At 46.7% G+C, this 22,357-nt stretch overlaps 1 protein-coding gene across 4 annotated transcripts in view; it reads left to right on the plus strand.

Moving 5' to 3' along the window:
• The window catches only part of SH3D19 (SH3 domain containing 19), a 238,035-nt gene extending 229,415 nt beyond the window's left edge, over window positions 1-8,620 (plus strand). For 3 of the 4 annotated variants that reach the window (XM_063920564.1, XM_063920565.1, XM_063920566.1), the window contains exons 20-21: window positions 5,482-5,576; window positions 6,556-8,620. In XM_063920564.1, the coding sequence (XP_063776634.1) occupies window positions 5,482-5,576; window positions 6,556-6,663 (203 nt within the window). In that variant the 3' untranslated portion in view covers window positions 6,664-8,620. Of the gene's footprint in view, window positions 1-4,986; window positions 5,060-5,481; window positions 5,577-6,555 lie in introns of those variants that run through there. The other variant, XR_010177471.1, reaches the window with a different exon arrangement.
• Window positions 8,621-22,357: the final 13,737 nt, after the last annotated feature.

A 22,357-nucleotide genomic window follows, 5' to 3' on the forward strand; every position in this document is an offset into this window, starting at 1 on the left:
GGTGTGTGCTGGCATACTCTGTCTCTCCAAAGGGCCTTGTGGGGGAATTATCTTCAGATGAGCATTCCCTGAGTGTGTGGTGTGTCGGTACGTGTGTGTCGATATGTCTGAGGTAAAAGGCTCTCCTAAGGAGGAGATGGAGCAAGTGTGTGTGTGAGTGGTGTCTCCGTCGACAACGCCGACACCTGATTGGATATGTGAAATTAAGTGCTAAGGTAAATTTATTGCACAAAAGATTAGAGAACAGACAGTGAATCTACACATGTTTGTCCCTGTGTCGCAGAGACCTTCAGAGTCTCACAACGCTCACTATCCAAAATAATAGACACTGATATCGACACGAAGTCTGACTCCAGTGTCGACTACGATAATGCAAAGTACAGCCAAAACTGGCAGAAAAGTATTCAATATATGATTATTGTAATAAAAGATGTTTTGCATATCACTGATGACTCATCTGTCCCTGACACGAGGGTACACATGTTTAAGGGGAAGAAAGCTGAGGTAAATTTCCCTCCTCTCATGAAGAAAAAGAGCGGGAATCTCCAGACAAGAAACTGCAGATTCCCACAAAGAATTCTCAGGGAGTATCCTTTCCCTACTAGGGCCAGGATACGATGGGAATCTTCCCCTAGGGTGGACAAAGCTTTGTCACGTTTACTCAAAAGGTAGCGCTGACTTAACAGCTATCCTCAGGGATCCTGCAGATAGCATGCAGTAAAAGTACTTTGAAGTCCATTTACACACATTCTGGTACACTACTCAGACCGGCGATTGTGTCGGCATGGGTTTATAGCGCTGTAGCAGCGTGGACAGATACCTTATCAGCGGAGATTGAAACCCTAGATAAGGATACCATGTTATTGACCCTAGTATATGTATGTATATATATATATATATATATATATATATATATAAAAGATGCTGTCTAATGGGTTCTAGAGTCAACGCTATGTCGATTTCTGCTAGACGTGTCCTGTGGAACATGCAATGGACAGGTGATGCCGACTAAAAGAGGCATATGGAAGGTTTACCTTACACGGCTGAGGAATTGTGTGGAGAAGGGCTATCGGACCTGGTCTCCACAGCTATAGCTGGTATTTCTGATCTTTTGCAGCCTAAGAAAGCACGACATTATCAAATGCAGTCCTTTCGGTCGCAGAATAACAAGAAAGTACGAGGAGCGTCCTTTCTTACCAGAGGTAAGGGCACAGCTAGTTCCCAGGAACAGAAGTCCTCCCCTGCCTCTACTACATCCACCGCATGACGCTGGAGCTCCGCAATGGGAGTCCGTCCCAGTGGGAGCACGTCTTCGACTCTTCAGCCACATCTGAGTTCACTCACAGGTGGATCCCGGGGCAATAAAAATTGTTTCTCAGGGTTACAAGCTGGAATTCGAAAGGTGCCTCCTCGCCGGTTTTTCCTTATCGGACCTGCCGGCTTCTCCCCCAGAAAGGGAGATAATATTAAATACAATTCACACATTGTATCTCCAACAGGTGGTGCTCAAGGTTCCCCTCCTGCAACAAGGAAGGGCGATATGACTCAACCTTGGCTGTAGTCCCGAAACCGTACGGTTCGGTCAGACCTATTTTAAAATTAAAATCTCTGAACCTATACGGGAAAAGGTTCAAATTTAAAGTGGAATCGCCCAGAGCGATCATCGCCAGTCTGGAAGGGGGGGATTTGATGGTGTATCTAGACATAAAGGCTGAATACCTTCATGTTCCCATTTATCCACCCCATCAGGCGTACCTGACAATTGCGGTACAGGATTGTCATTACCAATTTCAGGGTAATTGGCGGAAACAATGGTGCTCCTACGCAAGCAAGGAGTCACAGTTATCCCGTACTTGGACGATCTCCTAATAAGGGCGAGATCAAAAGAGCAGTTGTTGAACAGCGTGTCACTTTCGCTGAAGGTGTCACAGCAACACGGCTGGGTTCTCAATTTCCCGAGGTCACAGTTGGTTCCTATAACTCGTCTGCCCTTCTTGGGTATGATTCTGAATACAGACCAGAAATGGGTTTACCTTCAGATAGAGAAGGCCCAGGAACTCATGACTCTAGTCAGGGACCTATTGAAACCAAGACATGTGTCAGTGCATCACTCCACTCGAGTCCTGGGAAAAACATTCCCTTCGGCAGGTTCCATGCGAGGACTTCAAATGGGACCTACTGGACAAGTGGTCCGGGTCACATCTACAGATTCATCAGTTGATCACCCTATCCCCCAGGGCCAGGGTATCTCTCCTGTGGTGGCGCAGAGTGCTCACCTTCTAGAGAGCAGCAGATTCGGCATTCAGGACTGGATCCTGGTGACCACGGACGCGAGCCTCCGAGGCTGGAAAGCAGTCACACAGGGAAGAAATTTCCAAGGTCTTTGGTCAAGTCAAGAGACTTGTCTTCACATCAATATATTGGAACTAAGGGCCATATACAACGCCTACGTCAAGCGGAGACCTTTCTTCGCGACCAACCGGTTCTGATCCAGTCAGACAACGTCCCCGCAGTAGCTCATGTAAACCGCCAAGGCGGCACAAGGAGCAGAGTGGCGATGGCGGAAGCCACCAGAATTCTTCGCTGGGCGGAGAATCATGTAAGAGCACTGACAACAGTGTTCATTCCGGAAGTGAACAACTGGGAAGCAGACTTCCTCACCAGACATACGTCCTGGAGAGTGGAGACTTCATCGGGAAGTCTTCGCACAGATTGCAGTTCGGTGGGGACTGCCACAGATAGACATGATGGCGTCCCGCCTCAACAAAAAGCTGCAGAGTTATTGCGCCTGGTCAAGAGACCCTCAGGCAGTAGCGGTAAACGCCCTAGTGACACCGTGGGTGTTCCAGTCAGTCTATGTATTTCCTCCTCTTCCTCTCATACCCAAGGGTTGAGAATAATAAGAAAAAGGAGGAGTGAGAACAATCCTCATTGTTCCAGATTGGCCACGAAGGATCTGGTATCCGGATCTGCAGGAAATGCTTACAGAAGATCCGTGGCCTCTTCCTCTAAGGCAGAACCTGTTGCAACAGGGCCCATGTCTGTTCCAAGACTTACCGCGGATGCGTTTGACGGCATGGCGGTTGAACGCCGGATCCTAGCGGAAAAAGGCATTCCGGATGAGGTCATTCCTACGCTGATAAAGGCTAGGAAGGACGTGACATCTAAACATTATCACCGTATATGGCGAAAATATGTTTCTTGGTGTGAGGCCAGGAATGCTCCTACGGAAGAATTCCATCTGGGCCGTTTCCTTCACTTCCTACAAACTGGAGTGAATTTGGGCCTAAAACTTAGGCTCCATTAAGGTTCAGATTTCTGCCCTATCCATTTTTTTTCAAAAAGAATTGGCTTCTCTCCCAGAAGTTCAGACTTTTGTGAAGGGAGTGCTGCATTTTCAGCCTCCTTTTGTACCTCTGGTGGAGCCCTGGGACCTTAACGTGGTGTTAAGTTTCCTTAAGTCACACTGGTTTGAACCACCTAAAACGGTAGAGTTAAAATATCTCACTTGGAAGGTGGTCATGTTATTAGCCTTGGCTTCGGCTAGGCAAGTGTCGGAATTGGCGGCTTTGTCTCATAAAAGCCCCTATCTGGTTTTCCATGTCGATAGAGCGGAGTTGCGGACACGTCCTCAATTCCTGTCTAAGGTGGTATCATCCTTTCATATGAACCAGCCTATTGTGGTGCCTGTGGCTACGCGTGACTTGGAGGACTCCAAGTCCCTGGATGTGGTCAGGGCTTTGAAAATTTACGTAGCCAGAACGGCTAGAGTCAGAAAAACAGAATCACTGTTTGTCCCGGCTGCGCACTTCACTATCAGCAGCCACAGCCGCCGGCGCCTCACAGCTATCCAAACATAAGGTACTGTGTCTGCTTACGTTGATTGCTGATGAATAATGATATAGATTCCGAAGCTCCCTCAAACAGACTGCAATCAATCTTCAACTGTGTCATTAATCTAATTTTTCGGAACAAAGAGACACCACCCGTAGTGACCCAGGGAGCGCACCTCAGCAAAACTATAGAACTAGGACTGAACTCTTTGGGAAATTGATGACCTTCCCGGCTGGGGGATTGCAGCACCTTTGAACTGAAGCGCCATCTGTACACATTTTTTCTATCCGCACTCTCCCGGCTGTTTGGGGGCTTTGGTATAATCCCCATGGTCCTTACGGAGTCCCCAGCATCCTCTAGGACGTTAGAGAAAATAAGATTTTAAACCTACCGGTAAATCTTTTTCTCCTAGTCCGTAGAGGATGCTGGGCGCCCGTCCCAAGTGCGGACTACTTCTGCAATACTTGTATATAGTTATTGCTTCAATAAGGGTTATGTTATAGTTGCATCGGTCCTGAACTACTGATATGTTGGTTTCATACTGTTAACTGGGTAGTTATCACAAGTTATACGGTGTGATTGGTGTGGCTGGTATGAATCTTGCCCTTGGATTAACAAAATCCTTTCCTCGTACTGTCCGTCTCCTCTGGGCACAGTTTCTCTAACTGAGGTCTGGAGGAGGGGCATAGAGGGAGGAGCCAGTGCACACCCAGGTCTAAAGACTTTCTTAAAGTGCCCATGCCTCCTGCGGAGCCCGTCTATCCCCATGGTCCTTACGGAGTCCCCAGCATCCTCTACGGACTACGAGAAAAAGATTTACTGGTAGGTTTAAAATCTTATTTTTTCTTGCTTCCAACTCATCAACTTCAAAAACGGAGTGTTGCTGCCTGATATATCCACCCCATGTAGCAAGATAATCAGTGTTATTCACGTCACCTGTCACTGGTTTTAATGTTATGGCTGATGGGTGTAGTTTGAACTGGTTTCATGTATTCGTTTACTTTCTATATAATACATTTGCAAGTTGACCCAGAGTCAGATTTAGGACGGTATAATAAAAAAAAAAATTTTAAACCACTTTCCAAATATTATTTAGTCGCCCAAGCTGCATTGCTTAAATGGTAAAGCCCTTTAATTATTTCCCTGAATTAGATCCCTCTATGCAAATCTGACGAGTGATTTTCCTCCTCCAGTAGCCACGACAAGTAGGCTGTCTCAGTCTGAGGTCTGTACCCACTTACATGTGTTTAATATGGACTCACTGCTAGACCGGTCAGAGTGATAAGCTGGAGCTGGGAAGTAGCCGAGTGTCTGTAAAGTGAATGCAGCTCAGCATGTGCACATGTTCTTTAAGCTGCCGGGTGGGAAATGTATATTAATGACACTACTAAATTAGGCAAGCACGGGTTTAGCACTGATCATTTCGTGGCATAGAGCAAAACTATACAAACATATTTGGCCAGGTTTATAGTTTGTACAGGGTATCCGCATGGAGACAGGTCACTTACAATGAAGGGTGTATAACAAACACATTAATACAATAGCTTGACTACTCCTATAAGCTAAATTGTGACCGTAGAAAGGACCATGCGACAATCTAAAGGCTTCTATAACATGCACATGGTGATTTCTTTGTCTGTGTTGCAGGACCAATGGCACGGCCATCTCAGGGAGGAAAGCCAGCCAAGGCCAGGGCACTGTATGACTTCTGCGGGGAGAACGAGGATGAACTATCATTTAAGGTATTTTAAAGAATGCAGCTCATCCTATAATAGTTACTGTGTAACATGCTTCCTTTTGTTCATTAGAATGATGGGTCTATACAGAAATTGATGCTTACGGCAAAACACATTGGGTCTGATCTGAGCCACACACAGTGCTGATATTCACATAAAAAAACTCCTACTAAGCTAAAAACTCCTTTGGTGCATGCATTACACAGTGTACTGTACGCACTAAGGTGCTACTGAGATCATGGCGTACAGTGTCTGAAATGTTGCGGAAAAGTGATGGGTGGTGACTGGGAGGTGGCTAGAAAGAGACGCAACAATGGTCCATTTAGTGGGCGTGTAACGGGAGTGTCGCAGACATGCCCGTGTATGCGGTTGAGTACACTGGTGCACAGCCGCAGGCATAGAAGTCCTTGGTCAAAGAGAGGAACACATAGGGCTGGTGCAAGTTTGATGGTGACGTCTGAGGATGCACCAATCTGTATTACTGCATCTCCGGGCGCTGAAAGTGGGCGTCTCAGTCCTTGCACTTTTGTCTACATGGATGTACACAAAGGAAGGTGTGTGTAATAGCATCTGCATAAAGTGGCAGACGGGCAACTATCAATAGACACCACTGCCGCGTGCCCTTCTCAGAATCAGACCCTATGGGAGGTATTCAAATGATATATCACGCCCAATCTCCTTTCTAAAGTGATCCCCGTTATTGCGCATATCGCGCCCATAGTAATTAGGTTTAGCTGCGTAGAGAGATGGGCGCCCTGGCTACCTCAGGGGTAGCGAGTTGAAATGATGATACCACATCCATCAGCAGAAACAGAACGGATGTGGAAGGGGACGGACAGAATTGAATACCGCCCTATGCCTCTCATTGCTTCTTGTTGGTCTGTTGTGTCTTTTGTTATTTAAAGTGTGTTCATGATTTATAAAGCCATGTAAGAAGCGATAAGAGAATTCCATGTGTAAGTAAGTCTCCTTGCTTACCTGACAGGCTGGCGATATGATCTCTGCACTGGAGTCGGTTGATAATGAATGGATGAGCGGAGAGCTCCATGGAAGAACGGGAATATTTCCAAAGAACTTTATTCAGAGATGTTAACAGTATGCAGCGGACATTGCATTGTACCCTCTCACAAACAGACTATCACCTTTGGTGCCAACTGAACTTTTTATATGAATTGTGTGAGATTTTTGCACTACGTATTTTGTTTTGTTTTCATTTTCTTTTAATTTTAGAAAAGAAAATGTTTTGTTCTGGTTTCTGTGTGCGCTGTTTACCTGCTTGTTCTGTATGAATATATCAAGTCCAGTCAGAGATGGCAAATACATATCACAGGCCATGTAGCAATGTAAAGGGCTTAAAGAAGAATGTCCTTTATCAAATTCACCAATAAATCCTGACTTCTGATCTACCTTGCAATGTCCCTACAGAAGAGGGACACAAGTGTCTGGAAGCCAGCACGGTCTGTGTTATTCATGACCAGCCTGGGAGCACGCTATGTGTAATGTGCTGTATGTTATTGTACTTTCTTATTGCGGATATTATTTTGTCTTACAGTGGCCAGGCTAGCCAAATGCATTCCATGAAAGGATACTAGGGTTCCACAGGTTGCTTTAGGGTTTGTAGTAGCTGCAATCCATTTAGTGCCTATGTACATTACAGGGACATGTCATGGTAATGTCCCTTCATCTCCTTATCACTATATATTGTTTTCTGTGATTACTTAAAAGTTGTCATTGTTTACCCATTCTTGTATACAGGACTGTTTCCCTAACAAACTTTTGTTTAAGCTGTCCATTTTCCTGCAAATGCTGTACTCATCAGGGCAGACATCCTTCCTAAGAGCCAGCAGCGCTATCCTTCTCAACCCTTGTGTGGAACAAGTCACTAACCTTGAGAAGTAGGAGTAAGTTACAGTTGGTTGACACTTGCAATAATGCAAAGATCTAGATATTTTCTGCCTTGAGGTGATGTCAGAGTCACGTTATGTGTGACACAATACTCTGATGGTCAAAAACAACTTTACTCCTAAGGGAACAGCCTGGCCATACTGAGGACTAGTGTACAAGCAGGGATGTTGTATGTTACCCATACATATATCCAGCACTCATCTCTGCAGACAGACTGTTGACCAATGTATTCAAACCTCCAATAGCTTGAATAAATAGCACTCCTTGCAAAAGTACACTGCAATACTCGTACTTCCGGCATGACCACAGTGCAGTATTGGTACATATATTGCTATTGGATGACGTTTTTGTTTTGGGGGTTTTTCTTTGTTAAAAATCATGTTTCACAGTAATTTACGTTTGGGGATTGCATTTGTCAGGCTTTGATATGACCACATAAGCTCATTGCCCGCTAAGCTTTGAAACAAGTGTACATAAATAAATAACCCAAAAGGTGGCAAAACAGCCTCAAGTATCAAGTGGAAAAAGTTGCACTTTACAAATAAGTGCATTAATGAACTTTGAAGGTCCATATACAGGGTAGATTTAATGGATTTTAATCAAATCATTCCGTTAGGCACTGTATAAAATACTACTTTTTATGACGACTGTACCCCTTTTTTCTATGCTAAAACATTCAATATGTAAAATAGAAACAGACGTGAAGTGTCCTAGTCAGACGTGGTGAGTGTATGGGGTGGCACTGGAGACCCCGCTTCACAACTGAATGTCTCCCTTTTACTTTCATTGTAAATTCATGGGCTCTGATTGAAACTCTGAATGAACTTAGTTTCCTCTTTCCTATTGCAGTTTTCTGCATCTTTTTATTATGCGAGGATAAAACAGTAGATGCATCGATTGCCTAAATCCGCAACGTGTGTCTTATCTTCTGTCATATAAACAGCAATGCACTTTAAGGATCTTGACTGCTTTCCCAAGACTCTGATATTGTAAACTTGTAGAGGTGAGAAGTGTAATATGCCTTTCATAATGGCCTACTGAACACGAGAGGAGGGTATCACAAGGGGATCATTTGTCTAGAATCTTTCATTGGGCAAGTATGCATTACTGGAACGCTACATAATAAAAGAAAATAATTTATAATACATTGAGTGTTGTCTCTGTTTAGATAATTTGTTTAGCATCAGCTATTGGGGGGTGGCGGAGATTCAATTAAGTTCAAGGTTACGCAAGTGAAACACTTGGGCTCTAGTTGAAAACCTCTCTATATACACACACCTCCTGAATGGCATCATCTCTGTTGCTTGCAGCTTGCTGCTAACAGCTAAACAGGCCGTTGTCCTGAAACACAGAATTAGGTGGGACACTGATGAGTGGTCCACCAGATCTACAAACTTGTTGGTCTACTTTGAGGGAAATTTAGATCTTTATTATTTCTCTAGTAAATGAGACTTATTCGGTATATAATAGCCAGAACCTGTTTCCCATTGTATTGAAGAGATTTATATCAGTTTGACGTGTTGGGCTATCTCAGCACACGTTTAAGGTTTTGCTACGTCAGTAAATGAACTGGTCGATATGCCCCTCAGTTGTTTGAAGAGCTTGCTGTAGGCTGAGATGGGTTTCCAGCTCCTGCCATTATGTTAGTGTCTGCCATTATTTTAGTGCAGATTCTAAAATAATGGCAGAAGCTGGAAACCCATCTTAGCCTACTACTAACCTGTGTATTGCTTTGGACCACTGCTGTAGGAGTCGCAGTGAAAAATAATCTTTTGTCCACATCTGGCGGTTCTGTCCTAAGATTGTTTAGTTTTGGAATGATGTCATCGATTTTAGTAGTTATGATCTTTAAGTGCCCCTGGTCCTTCAGTGTTGGATATCCTCTGAAAGTACTTTATAAACACACTGGAAGCTGTGTCCTAAATGCAAAAATATTTTTGTGTGCCATTAAATGGGAAGTACACATACTCCATTCCCAACAGTAAATCCTCAATATAATTTGGCAATTATTGAGAAAATCTCTGTATATTTGAATAAATCTTATACATACTCTCAAATCTGGGACAATTGACTCGTCCATATTACCCAATCATCTCAATCCCATCCCTGGGCTTTCCGGACCTGTTGCTCCAATTAGCCGTGATGAACTCATGAGTGTGAGTTGCCGCGGCCGCACTTTTCAGCGGCCCAAATTTGCACAAAAGTGCTCGCTGCTCCACAAAGGTCAGAGCAATTTTGTGCGAATTGGGGTTGATTTCAACCTGCAAAGGGTGCGAGATTGGTTGCCTTTGCTGGCGTTGAAATACCGCAACAATGGCACTTCACACCCTTCTTGGCTAATTGGTTAGACCCCAAGGTGCTCAATCTGAAACCCAGCCGACTGAAGCTGTGGCCAACAGGAACACCGTTTTCCATGAGCTGACAGAGGTCTAAGGGAGTTCGAAGAGACTGAAGGGCCCACAACACCAAAAGCCAGGGTGAATGTGCAGAACCCTCTGCATACAGGTCTGAATTGCTGGTAAAAGGGCAACCTTAAACTGAAAAAGGGCCAACAACTGTACCTTCAAGGAGGAGACGCGTAGACCTGTCCAATCCTGTTTGTAAGAATGATAAAACACAGGATAGATGGAAACTCATTGAATCCAGGTGACTGATGGAACATCAGTCAAAATAGGCCAACCATACGTGATAATAAATTCTTGCGGAGAATGGTTTTCTAGCACAAAGAATGATCCTAGCTACCGAATATGAGAAACCCCTCACCTTTCAGATGGATGTCTCAATAGCCACCCCGTTAATCTATACGATCGAGGTCCGGGTGGAGACATGGACTGTGAGACAGAAGGCTTAAGTGGAAGACGCCACAGGGAGTTTATTGACAGACTATGAAGATCTGCATACCAAGATCAACGTGCCCAATCTGGAGCAATTAGAATGGTGGTGCCTCCTTCCAACTTCAGTTTGTGGAGGATCCAAGGAAGCCATGAGATCAGGGGAAAATGAGCGGGAAAGTCCACCGGACAGCTAGGATGTCTACCAGAATGGTCCCTGGTGCAGAGCAGTATCTGGGAATCTTGTTGTGCCAAGAAGCCATAATGTCTATGTTCACACAGCCCCAGCGATAGACTAGCATCTGGAATACCTTGGGATGAAGTGAGCACTCGCCCAAGTGATGACTACAGAAGTTCACTTTCCAATTCTGGCAACCCCCAGAACATAAATGGCTGTGAGGTTGAGCAGAAATTGATTCACCCATCGCAGAATGCGGCTTACCTCTTATGGACCCCAACTGCCCTAGGCGACCATGGTTGCTTTGTCCAACTGAACCTTCACTACTCTGCCCTGAAGCCATGGCTTTGTCAACAGAGATCCCGATACACAGCCCAAATCTCCAGCATGTTGATCGGCAGGTAAGAGTCCCATACTGACCACCACACCCCAGCCCTGGAGGCTCGCATCCAAGGTGAGAAGAACCCAATCAAGGATCAGGAAGTGTCATCCCTTGTCCAAGTGGGGGGAATAGAACCTGCATTGGTAAAAATGAACTTAAAGAAAATGTTCTATCCGTAAGGTTTTTAGAGAGCCCATATTCGGAATAGTAGACTTAACTAGCCTTTGAAATGTGTGCATCCATGGAGGGATGGTACTCACACTTTGTATTTTCCTTAGGGCAAAGGATAAAAAGTCAAGATGCATTTGGAAACGAGAAAACAATTATTAGGATGCAGCCAAGCTCCTGTTAGTAGATCCTCCAGTTGAACAGAAGGAAAGACAGCAGCCTCCTTTTTTTGGAACTTGAAGAGAGGTGCTTCATGAGCCAGTGTTATAGGCCTACACACTGGGCGATTTGACTGCAAGATATGAACGATCTCGTTCATTAATGAACGAGATAACGTTCATATCGTGCAGTGTGGAGGCACCAGCGATGAACGATGCGCGGCCCCGCGCTCGTTCATTGCTGGTGCCCCGTCGGCTGTGCATGCAGGCCAATATGGACGATCTCATCCATATTTGCCTGCACTTCAATGGAGCCAGGTGACGGGGGGAGTGAAGAAACTTCACTCCCCCCGTCACTGCCACCGGGTCGCTCGTCGGCCGTATCCGCCGTCGGGCAGCTCGGCGCGGATCGCCAAATGTGTAGGGCCCTTAACATGTGAATCTTTAATTAGCAAGGTAGGCTTTTCTGCCATAATTAATGCATCCATGTTAAACAGGGTTCAGCTGCTAATCACCCTGCAGGCAGAACGATTCAAGTTCTGAAGCCTGGGACAAATCTTCCTTTTGACACGACGAGATGTCAAATTCAGAGTTAGAGTATAGAGGCACAACGGTGATCGTGTCTGAATCGTGCCCAAAGTCATAAAAACAGGTTATAAAATTGTGCTCAGCTACGTGGGCACATTAAAAAAAAACAAGAAACCCCCAGGACTCCTCCAGCTGATTATATACCCATAGTTCCAGTGTCTCCTATGGAATAAATAGGAAATGTGTAATTTGAGATGGTAATACAGAATAATCGTGTCTGATGTCAAGCTAATTGTTTTCCATCTGAAACATAGAATTGAGGGCTAATAACAGGGCAGACTATTCATTATAATAATTGCTAAGGAGATAGTGAATGCCTAATATTTGGGATATAAACAAATAGAGTAGAGATGATCAGGCTTAGGATATCACTCATATAGGGGCTGATTTATCAGCGAGTTTTAAAACTCTTGCCTATAATAAATGTTGCTCCAGCCAATCAGCTCCCAACTGATGATGTGTTTCAAACACATTTTAAAACTTTGTGTATGATAAATGTTCTTCAGCCAATCGAACACATGACAGGAGCTGATTGGCTGGAGTACCATTTCTCATATGCAACGCATTTTAAAACTCATTGTGTATGATCAAACTTGTTGATAAATCAGCCCCATAGTCTTAAGAACTTAGTACTAAATTAAAAAAAGAAAAGTTACACACATGCTTACAATAAGCATTAGGAGGAAAGTAATCCGTTTTCTGTTTCAGGAAGTATTAGATTTAGCTTAATCCCAATCAGTTTATTAGCTGACAGCAACCAAATTAACTGTAGGTTGAAACAACACAGGAAATAGAGGCTAGACACTATACGTGTAAAAGCCATGTTGAACAAAGTGGCCTATAAAGTGTGTTTTCCAGTGGTGAGTGAGCCTCTCGAGGCTGAGGTGGAGTGATGTCTCTGCCTATTCTTTTGAGCCATTCTTCTATTCTGGCTAATGATTGCCAATATAAAACTTAATTCTACAAGATACCAAGGCTGTCACAGAAGGGTCCCACGTATTCTGGGGAATTCATTTACCATTGTGAATATCTTGTACACTATTTAAGTCCACTTGGTGACCATTGTATACCCCAAAATTGCCATGTTTTGTTCAGGACTGCCTCTTTGATGGCATAGCAGCACAGCCTGCAGATGGTATCACATGGCTTATGCGATTGGAGGCACCAAACATGGAGTACCCTGTATACCCTGTCAGATGATCAGGTAATAGATGCAAAAGAAGTATATAAATTTGTCAGATTTTCTTGACACAGATCAGTAGTTGTGAAGCAGAGCCTATGAGAATAACCGGTTCAGCCTTGTATGCTGAAAGGCAGCTAAACTCTATACCCTATGTGAATTTTAAAGGACATGTATCACAGCCTAAGGCTGAAAAGATGGTTATAATAAGAATTTACTCACAGGTAATTCTATTTCTCGTAGTCCGTAGTGGATGCTGGGTACTACGTAAGGACCATGGGGTATAGACGGGCTCCGCAGGAGACTGGGCACTCCTAAAAGAAAGATTAGGTACTATATCTGGTGTGCACTGGCTCCTCCCTCTATGCCCCTCCTCCAGACCTCAGTTAGGGAAACTGTGCCCGGAAGAGCTGACATTACTAGGAAAGGATTTGGAATCCAGGGTAAGACTCATACCAGCCACACCAATCACACCGTACAACTCGTGATAACTATACCCAGTTAACAGTATGAACAATAACTGAGCCTCTCAACAGATGGCTCATACAATAACCCTTTAGTTAAGCAATAACTATATACATGTATTGCAGAGAGTCCGCACTTGGGACGGGCTCCCAGCATCCACTGCGGACTACGAGAAATAGAATTACCTGTGAGTAAATTCTTATTTTCTCTGACGTCCTAGTAGATGATGGGTACTCCGTAAGGACCATGGGGATTATACCAAAGCTCCCAAACGGGCGGGAGAGTGCGGATGACTCTGCAGCACCGAATGAGCAAACTCAAGGTCCTCCTCAGCCAGGGTATCAAACTTGTAGAATTTTGCAAAAGTGTTTGAACCCGACCAAGTAGCAGCTCGGCAAAGTTGTAAAGCCGAGACCCCTCGGGCAGCCGCCCAAGAAGAGCCCACCTTCCTCGTGGAATGGGCTTTTACTGATTTAGGATGCGGCAGTCCAGCCGCAGAATGTGCAAGCTGAATCGTGCTACAGATCCAGCGAGCAATAGTCTGCTTTGAAGCAGGAGCACCCAGCTTGTTGGGTGCATGCAGGATAAATAGCGAGTCAGTTTTTCTGACTCTAGCCGTCCTGGAAACATAAAGTTTCAGGGCCCGGACTACGTCCAGCAACTTGGAATCCTCCAAGTCCCTAGTAGCCGCAGGCACCACAATAGGTTGGTTCAAATGAAACGATGATACCACCTTAGGGAGAAATTGGGGACGAGTCCTTTATTCTGCCCTTTCCATATGGAAGATCAGATATGGGCTTTTACATGACAAAGCCGCCAATTCTGACACACGCCTAGTCCAAGCTAAGGCCAAAAGCATGACCACTTTCCACGTGAGATATTTTAGCTCCACGGTCTTAAGTGGCTCAAACCAGTGGGATTTTAGGAATCCAACACACGTTAAGATCCCAAGGTGCCACTGGAGGCACAAAAGGGGCTGAATATGCAGCACCCCTACAACAACGTCCGAACTTCAGGCAGTGAAGCCAGTTCTTTTTGAGAGAAAAAGGGATAGGGCCGAAATCTTGGCCTTTGTGGATCCTAATTTTAGGCCCATAGTCACTCCTGACTGTAGGAAGTGCAGGAATCGACCCCCCTGGAATTCCTCTGTAGGGCCTTCCCGGCCACACACCAAGCAACCTATTTTCGCCATATACAGTGAAAAAGTCTTGCTGTCACGTCTTTCCTAGCCTTTATCAGCGTAGGAATAACTGCATCCGGAATGCCCTTTTCTCTAACGTCCTAAGTGGATGCTGGGGACTCCGTCAGGACCATGGGGAATAGCGGCTCCGCAGGAGACAGGGCACAAAACTAAAGCTTTAGGATCAGGTGGTGTGTACTGGCTCCTCCCCCCATGACCCTCCTCCAAGCCTCAGTTAGGTTTTTGTGCCCGTCCGAGCAGGGTGCAATCTAGGTGGCTCTCTTAAGGAGCTGCTTAGAAAAAGTTTTTAGGTTTATTATTTTCAGTGAGTCCTGCTGGCAACAGGCTCACTGCATCGAGGGACTTAGGGGAGAGAAGTTCAACTCACCTGCGTGCAGGATGGATTGGCTTCTTAGGCTACTGGACACCATTAGCTCCAGAGGGAGTCGGAACACAGGTCTCACCCTGGGGTTCGTCCCGGAGCCGCGCCGCCGACCCCCCTTGCAGATGCTGAAGATTGAAGGTCCAGAAACCGGCGGCAGAAGGCTCTTCAGTCTTCTTGAAGGTAGCGCACAGCACTGCAGCTGTGCGCCATTGTTTGTCACACACTTCTCACCAACGGTCACGGAGGGTGCAGGGCGCTGCTGGGGGCGCCCTGGGCAGCAATGTAAATACCTTTTATGGCTAAAAAATACATCACATATAGCCCTTGAGGCTATATGGATGTATTTAACCCCTGCCAGATATTACAAACTACGGGAGAAAAGCCAGCCGGAATAGGGGGCGGGGCTTATTCTCCTCAGCACACAGCGCCATTTTCCTGCTCAGCTCCGCTGTGAGGAAGGCTCCCAGGACTCTCCCCTGCACTGCACTACAGAAACAGGGTAAAACAGAGAGGGGGGGCACTTTTTATGGCGATATTTTATATATTTAAGCTGCTATAAGGATACAACACTTATATAAGGTTGTTCCCATATATATTATAGCGCTTGGGTGTGTGCTGGCAAACTCTCCCTCTGTCTCCCCAAAGGGCTAGTGGGGTCCTGTCTTCGATAAGAGCATTCCCTGTGTGTCTGCTGTGTGTCGGTACGTGTGTGTCGACATGTATGAGGACGATGTTGGTGTGGAGGCAGAGCAATTGCCGGTAATGGTGATGTCACCCCCCAGGGAGTCGACACCGGAATGGATGGCTTTGTTTATGGAATTACGTGATAATGTCAGCACATTACAAAAATCAGTTGACGACATGAGACGGACGGAAAACCAGTTGGTACCTGCCCAGGCGTCTCAGACACCGTCAGGGGCTGTAAAACGCCCTTTACCTCAGTCGGTCGACACAGACCCAGACACGGACACTGAATCTAGTGTCGACGGTGAAGAAACAAACGTATTTTCAAGTAGAGCCACACGTTATATGATCACGGCAATGAAGGAGGCTTTGCATATCTCTGTTACTGCAAGTACCACAAAAAGGGGTATTATGTGGGGGGTGAAAAAACTACCTGTAGTTTTTCCTGAATCAGAGGAATTGAATCATGTATGTGATGAAGCGTGGGTTAACCCAGATAGAAAAGTGCTAATTTCAAAAAAGTTATTGGCATTATACCCTTTCCCGCCAGAGGTTAGGGCGCGCTGGGAAACACCCCCTAGGGTGGATAAGGCGCTCACACGCTTATCAAAACAAGTGGCGTTACCGTCTCCTGATACGGCCGCCCTCAAGGATCCAGCTGATAGGAGGCTGGAAACTACTCTAAAGAGTATATACACACATACTGGTGTTATACTGCGACCAGCCATCGCCTCAGCCTGGATGTGCAGTGCTGGGGTGGTCTGGTCGGATTCCCTGACTGAAAATATTGATACCCTGGATAGGGACAGTATTTTATTGACTATAGAGCAATTAAAGGATGCTTTTCTTTATATGCGAGATGCTCAGAGGGATATTTGCACTCTGGCATCGAGAGTAAGTGCGATGTCCATATCTGCCAGAAGAAGTTTATGGACGCGACAGTGGTCAGGTGATGCGGATTCCAAACGACATATGGAAGTATTGCCGTATAAAGGGGAAGAATTATTTGGCGTAGGTCTATCGGATCTGGTGGCCACGGCAACTGCCGGAAAATCCACCTTTTTACCTCAGACCCCCTCCCAACAGAAAAAGACACCGTCTTTTCAGCCGCAGTCCTTTCGGTCCTATAAGAACAAGAGGGCAAAAGGACAGTCATATCTGCCCCGGGGCAGAGGAAGGGGTAAGAGAGGGCAGCAAGCAGCCCCTGCCCAGGAACAGAAGCCCTCCCAGGGTTCTGCAAAGCCCTCAGCATGACGCTGGGGCTGTACAAGCGGACTCAGGAGCGGTGGGGGGTCGACTCAGGAATTTCAGCGCACAGTGGGCTTGCTCACAGGTGGACCCTTGGATCCTGCAGGTAGTATCTCAGGGTTACAGGTTGGAATTCGAGAAGTCTCCCCCTCGCCGGTTCCTAAAGTCTGCTTTGCCAACGTCTCCCTCAGACAGGGCGACGGTATTGGAAGCCATTCACAAGCTGTTTTCTCAGCAGGTGATAGTCAAGGTACCCCTCCTACAACAGGGAAAGGGGTATTACTCCACGCTATTTGTGGTACCGAAGCCGGACGGCTCGGTAAGACCTATTCTAAATCTGAAATCTTTGAACCTGTACATACAAAAATTCAAGTTCAAGATGGAATCACTCAGAGCAGTGATAGCGAATCTGGAAGAAGGGGACTTTATGGTGTCCCTGGACATAAAGGATGCTTACCTGCATGTCCCAATTTGCCCTTCACATCAAGGGTACCTCAGGTTCGTGGTGCAAAACTGTCATTATCAGTTTCAGACGCTGCCGTTTGGATTGTCCACGGCACCTCGGGTCTTTACCAAGGTAATGGCCGAAATGATGATTCTTCTGCGAAGAAGAGGCGTATTAATTATCCCTTACTTGGACGATCTCCTGATAAGGGCAAGGTCCAGAGAACAGCTGGAGTACGGAGTAGCACTAACCCAAGTAGTGCTGCAACAACACGGGTGGATTCTGAATTTTCCAAAATCTCAGTTGACCCCGACAACACGTCTGCTGTTCCTGGGAATGATTCTGGACACGGTTCAGAAAAAGGTGTTTCTTCCGGAGGAGAAAGCCAAGGAGTTATCCGAACTTGTCAGGAACCTCCTAAAACCAGGAAAAGTGTCTGTGCATCAATGCACAAGAGTCCTGGGAAAGATGGTGGCTTCTTACGAAGCAATTCCATTCGGCAGATTCCACGCACGAACTTTTCAGTGGGATCTGCTGGACAAATGGTCCGGATCGCATCTGCAGATGCATCAGCGGATAACCTTATCGCCACGGACAAGGGTGTCTCTTCTGTGGTGGTTGCAGAGTGCTCATCTGTTAGAGGGCCGCAGATTCGGCATACAGGACTGGGTCCTGGTGACCACGGATGCCAGTCTGAGAGGCTGGGGAGCGGTCACACAGGGAAGAAACTTCCAGGGAGTATGGTCAAGCCTGGAGATGTCTCTTCATATAAATATACTGGAGCTAAGAGCAATTTACAATGCTCTAAGCCTGGCAAAACCCCTGCTTCAGGGTCAGCCGGTGTTGATCCAGTCGGACAACATCACGGCAGTCGCCCACGTAAACAGACAGGGCGGCACAAGAAGCAGGAGAGCAATGGCAGAAGCTGCAAGGATCCTTCGCTGGGCGGAAGATCATGTGATAGCACTGTCAGCAGTGTTCATTCCGGGAGTAGACAACTGGGAAGCAGACTTCCTCAGCAGACACGATCTACACCCGGGAGAGTGGGGACTTCATCCAGAAGTCTTCCACATGATTGTGAACCGTTGGGAAAAACCAAAGGTGGATATGATGGCGTCTCGCCTCAACAAAAAACTGGACAGGTATTGCGCCAGGTCAAGAGACCCTCAGGCAATAGCTGTGGACGCTCTGGTAACACCGTGGGTGTACCAGTCAGTGTATGTGTTTCCTCCTCTGCCTCTCATACCCAAAGTACTGAGAATTATACGGCAAAGGGGAGTAAGAACGATACTCGTGGCTCCGGATTGGCCAAGAAGAACTTGGTACCCGGAACTTCAGGAGATGCTCACGGAAAATCCGTGGCCTCTACCTCTAAGACGGGACCTGATTCAGCAGGGACCGTGTCTATTCCAAGACTTACCGCGGCTGCGTTTGACGGCATGGCGGTTGAACGCCGAATTCTAAAGGAAAAAGGCATTCCAGAAGAGGTCATTCCTACACTGGTTAAGGCCAGGAAGGAGGTGACTGCACAACATTATCACCGCATTTGGAGAAAATATGTTGCTTGGTGTGAGGCCAGGAAGGCCCCCACGGAGGAATTTCAACTGGGTCGATTCCTACATTTCCTGCAAACAGGATTGTCTATGGGCCTCAAATTGGGGTCCATTAAGGTTCAAATTTCGGCCCTGTCGATTTTCTTCCAGAAAGAATTGGCTTCAGTTCCTGAAGTCCAGACTTTTGTAAAAGGAGTACTACATATACAGCCCCCGGTTGTGCCCCCAGTGGCTCCGTGGGACCTGAATGTAGTTTTGGATTTTCTTAAATCCCATTGGTTTGAGCCACTCAAATCGGTGGATTTGAAATATCTTACATGGAAAGTAACCATGCTACTGGCCCTGGCTTCAGCCAGGAGAGTATCAGAATTGGCGGCTTTATCGTATAAGAGCCCATATCTGATTTTCCATTCGGACAGGGCAGAACTGCGGACGCGTCCTCAGTTTCTGCCTAAGGTGGTGTCAGCGTTTCACCTGAACCAGCCTATTGTGGTGCCTGCGGCTACTAGCGATTTGGAAGATTCCAAGTTGCTGGACGTTGTCAGGGCATTGAAAATATACATTTCAAGGACGGCTGGAGTCAGAAAATCTGACTCGCTGTTTATACTGTATGCACCCAACAAGCTGGGTGCTCCTGCTTCTAAGCAGACGATTGCTCGTTGGATTTGTAGCACAATTCAACTTGCACATTCTGTGGCAGGCCTGCCACAGCCTAAATCTGTCAAGGCCCATTCCACAAGGAAGGTGGGCTCATCCTGGGCGGCTGCCCGAGGGGTCTCGGCATTACAACTCTGCCGAGCAGCTACGTGGTCGGGGGAGAACACGTTTGTAAAATTCTACAAATTTGATACCCTGGCTAAAGAGGACCTGGAGTTCTCTCATTCGGTGCTGCAGAGTCATCCGCACTCTCCCGCCCGTTTGGGAGCTTTGGTATAATCCCCATGGTCCTGACGGAGTCCCCAGCATCCACTTAGGACGTTAGAGAAAATAAGATTTTACTTACCGATAAATCTATTTCTCGTAGTCCGTAGTGGATGCTGGGTGCCCATCCCAAGTGCGGATTGTCTGCAATACTTGTACATAGTTATTGTTACAAAAAAATCGGGTTGTTATTTGTTGTGAGCCGTCTGTTCAGAGGCTCCTACGTTTGTCATACTGTTAACTGGGTTTAGATCACAAGTTATACGGTGTGATTGGTGTGGCTGGTATGAGTCTTACCCGGGATTCAATATCCTTCCTTATTGTGTACGCTCGTCCGGGCACAGTATCCTAACTGAGGCTTGGAGGAGGGTCATGGGGGGAGGAGCCAGTACACACCACCTGATCCTAAAGCTTTAGTTTTGTGCCCTGTCTCCTGCGGAGCCGCTATTCCCCATGGTCCTGACGGAGTCCCCAGCATCCACTACGGACTACGAGAAATAGATTTATCGGTAAGTAAAATCTTATTTTCCGCTAGGATCCGGCGTTCAACCGCCATGCCGTCCAACGCAGCCGCGGTAAGTCTTGGATCAGACAGGGTCCCTGTTGCAACATGTCCTGACTGAGAGGCAGAGGCCATGGGTCCTCTGAGAGCTATTCTTGCAGTTCCGGGTACCGAGTCCTTCTTGGCCAATCCGGAGCAAAGAATATTGTTCACACTCCTCCGTTTATTACAATTCTCAGCCCTTGGGTCTGAGAGGAGGAGGAGGGAATATATAGACCGACTGGAACACCCACGGTGTTACTAGTGCGACCACAGCTATCGCCTGAGAGTCCCTTGACCCAGCGTAAAACCTTTTTTATCTTTTTATTGAGGTGGGACGCCATGAAGTCCTCCTGAGGCAGTTTCCATCAATTTGCAAAACTGCGTGAAGACTTCCTGATGAAGTCACCACTTTCCCGGGTGGAGGTCGTGTCCACTCCCGGAATGAACACTGCTCACAGTGCGCTTACTTGATTCTCCGCCCAGCGAAGAATTCTGTTGGCTTCTACCCTCGCCACCCTGCTCCTTGTGCAGCCCTGGCGGTTTACATGAGCCCCTGCGGTCTGACTGGATCAGAACCGGTTGGTCGCGAAGCAGGAACTCCGCTTGACTTATGGCGTTGTATATGGCCCTTAGTTCCAGGATATTGATGTGAAGGCAAGTCTGTTGGCTTGACCACAAACCTTGGAATTTTGCTTCCCTGTGTAACTGCCCCCCACCCTTGGAGGCTTGCATCCGTGGTCACCAGGACCCAGTCCTGAATGCCGAATCTGCGGCCCTCGAGAAGGTGAGCACTCCGCAGCCACCACAGGAGAGACACCCTGGCCCTGGGGGATAGGGTGATTAACCAATGCATCTGAAGATGTGATCCGGACCACTTGTCCAGTAAGTTCCATTGTCCTTGCATGGAACCAGCCGAAGGGGATGGCCTCGTATGATGCCATCATCCTTCCCAGGACTCGAGTGCAGTGATGCATTGACACCTGTTTTGGTTTTCAATGGATTCCTGACCAGTGTCATGAGCTCCTGAGCTCTCTCTATCGGGAGATAAACCCTCTTCTGGTCTGTGTCTAGGATCATGCCTAGGCGAGGCAGATAAGCTGTAGGAACCAACTGCGACTTCGGAATATATAGAATCCAGTCGTGTTGCCGTTTCACTTCCAGAGAAGGTGATACGCTGTCCAGCAACTGCTCTCTTGATCTCGCTTTTATGAGATCATCCAAGTATGTGATAATAGTGACACCTTGCTTCCGCAGGAGCACCATCATATCCGCCATTACCTTGGTGAAATTGGTAATGACAATCCCGTGGATAAATGGGGACACGAAGGTATGCATCCCTTATGTCCCGATTCATTTCAGGCTTGCAATGACCGCTCTTAGCGATTCCATCTTGAACCTGAACCTTTTCAGGTATATGTTCAGGGATTTTAATTCAATATGGGTCTAACCGAACCGTCTGGTTTCGGGATTATAACATGGTCGAATAATAACACCCTCTTGTTGAAGGAGGGGACCCTTGACCACCACCTGTTGAAGATACAATTTACGAATTGCAGTTAACACTGGCTCCCTCTCTTGGGGGGAAGCCCGCCGGGTCCTCGGTGAGGGGGCATCTTCTCACAGTCCAGCCTGTATCCCTGCGATACAATTTCTATTGCCCAGGGATCTAACAGGGAGTGAACCCACTTGTGGCTGAACTTACGAAGGCGTGTCCCCACTGGGCCTAGCTCCGCCTGTGGAGCCCCAGCGACATGCGGTGGATTTTTGTAGAGGCCGGGGAGGACTTCTGTTCCTGGGGACTAGCTGTGTTGTACAGCTTCTTTCCTCTGCCCCCGGCTCTGACAAGAAAGGACGCACCTCAGACTTTCTTGTTTCTTTATTCGAAAAGCTGCATTTAATAATGTCGTGCTTTCCTAGGCTGTGCAGGAATATAAGGCAAAATATCAGAATTACCAGCTATAGCTGTGGAGAC

This window comes from Pseudophryne corroboree, chromosome 1 (genome assembly GCF_028390025.1).
Source record: "Pseudophryne corroboree isolate aPseCor3 chromosome 1, aPseCor3.hap2, whole genome shotgun sequence".
Lineage (NCBI taxonomy): Eukaryota > Metazoa > Chordata > Amphibia > Anura > Myobatrachidae > Pseudophryne > Pseudophryne corroboree.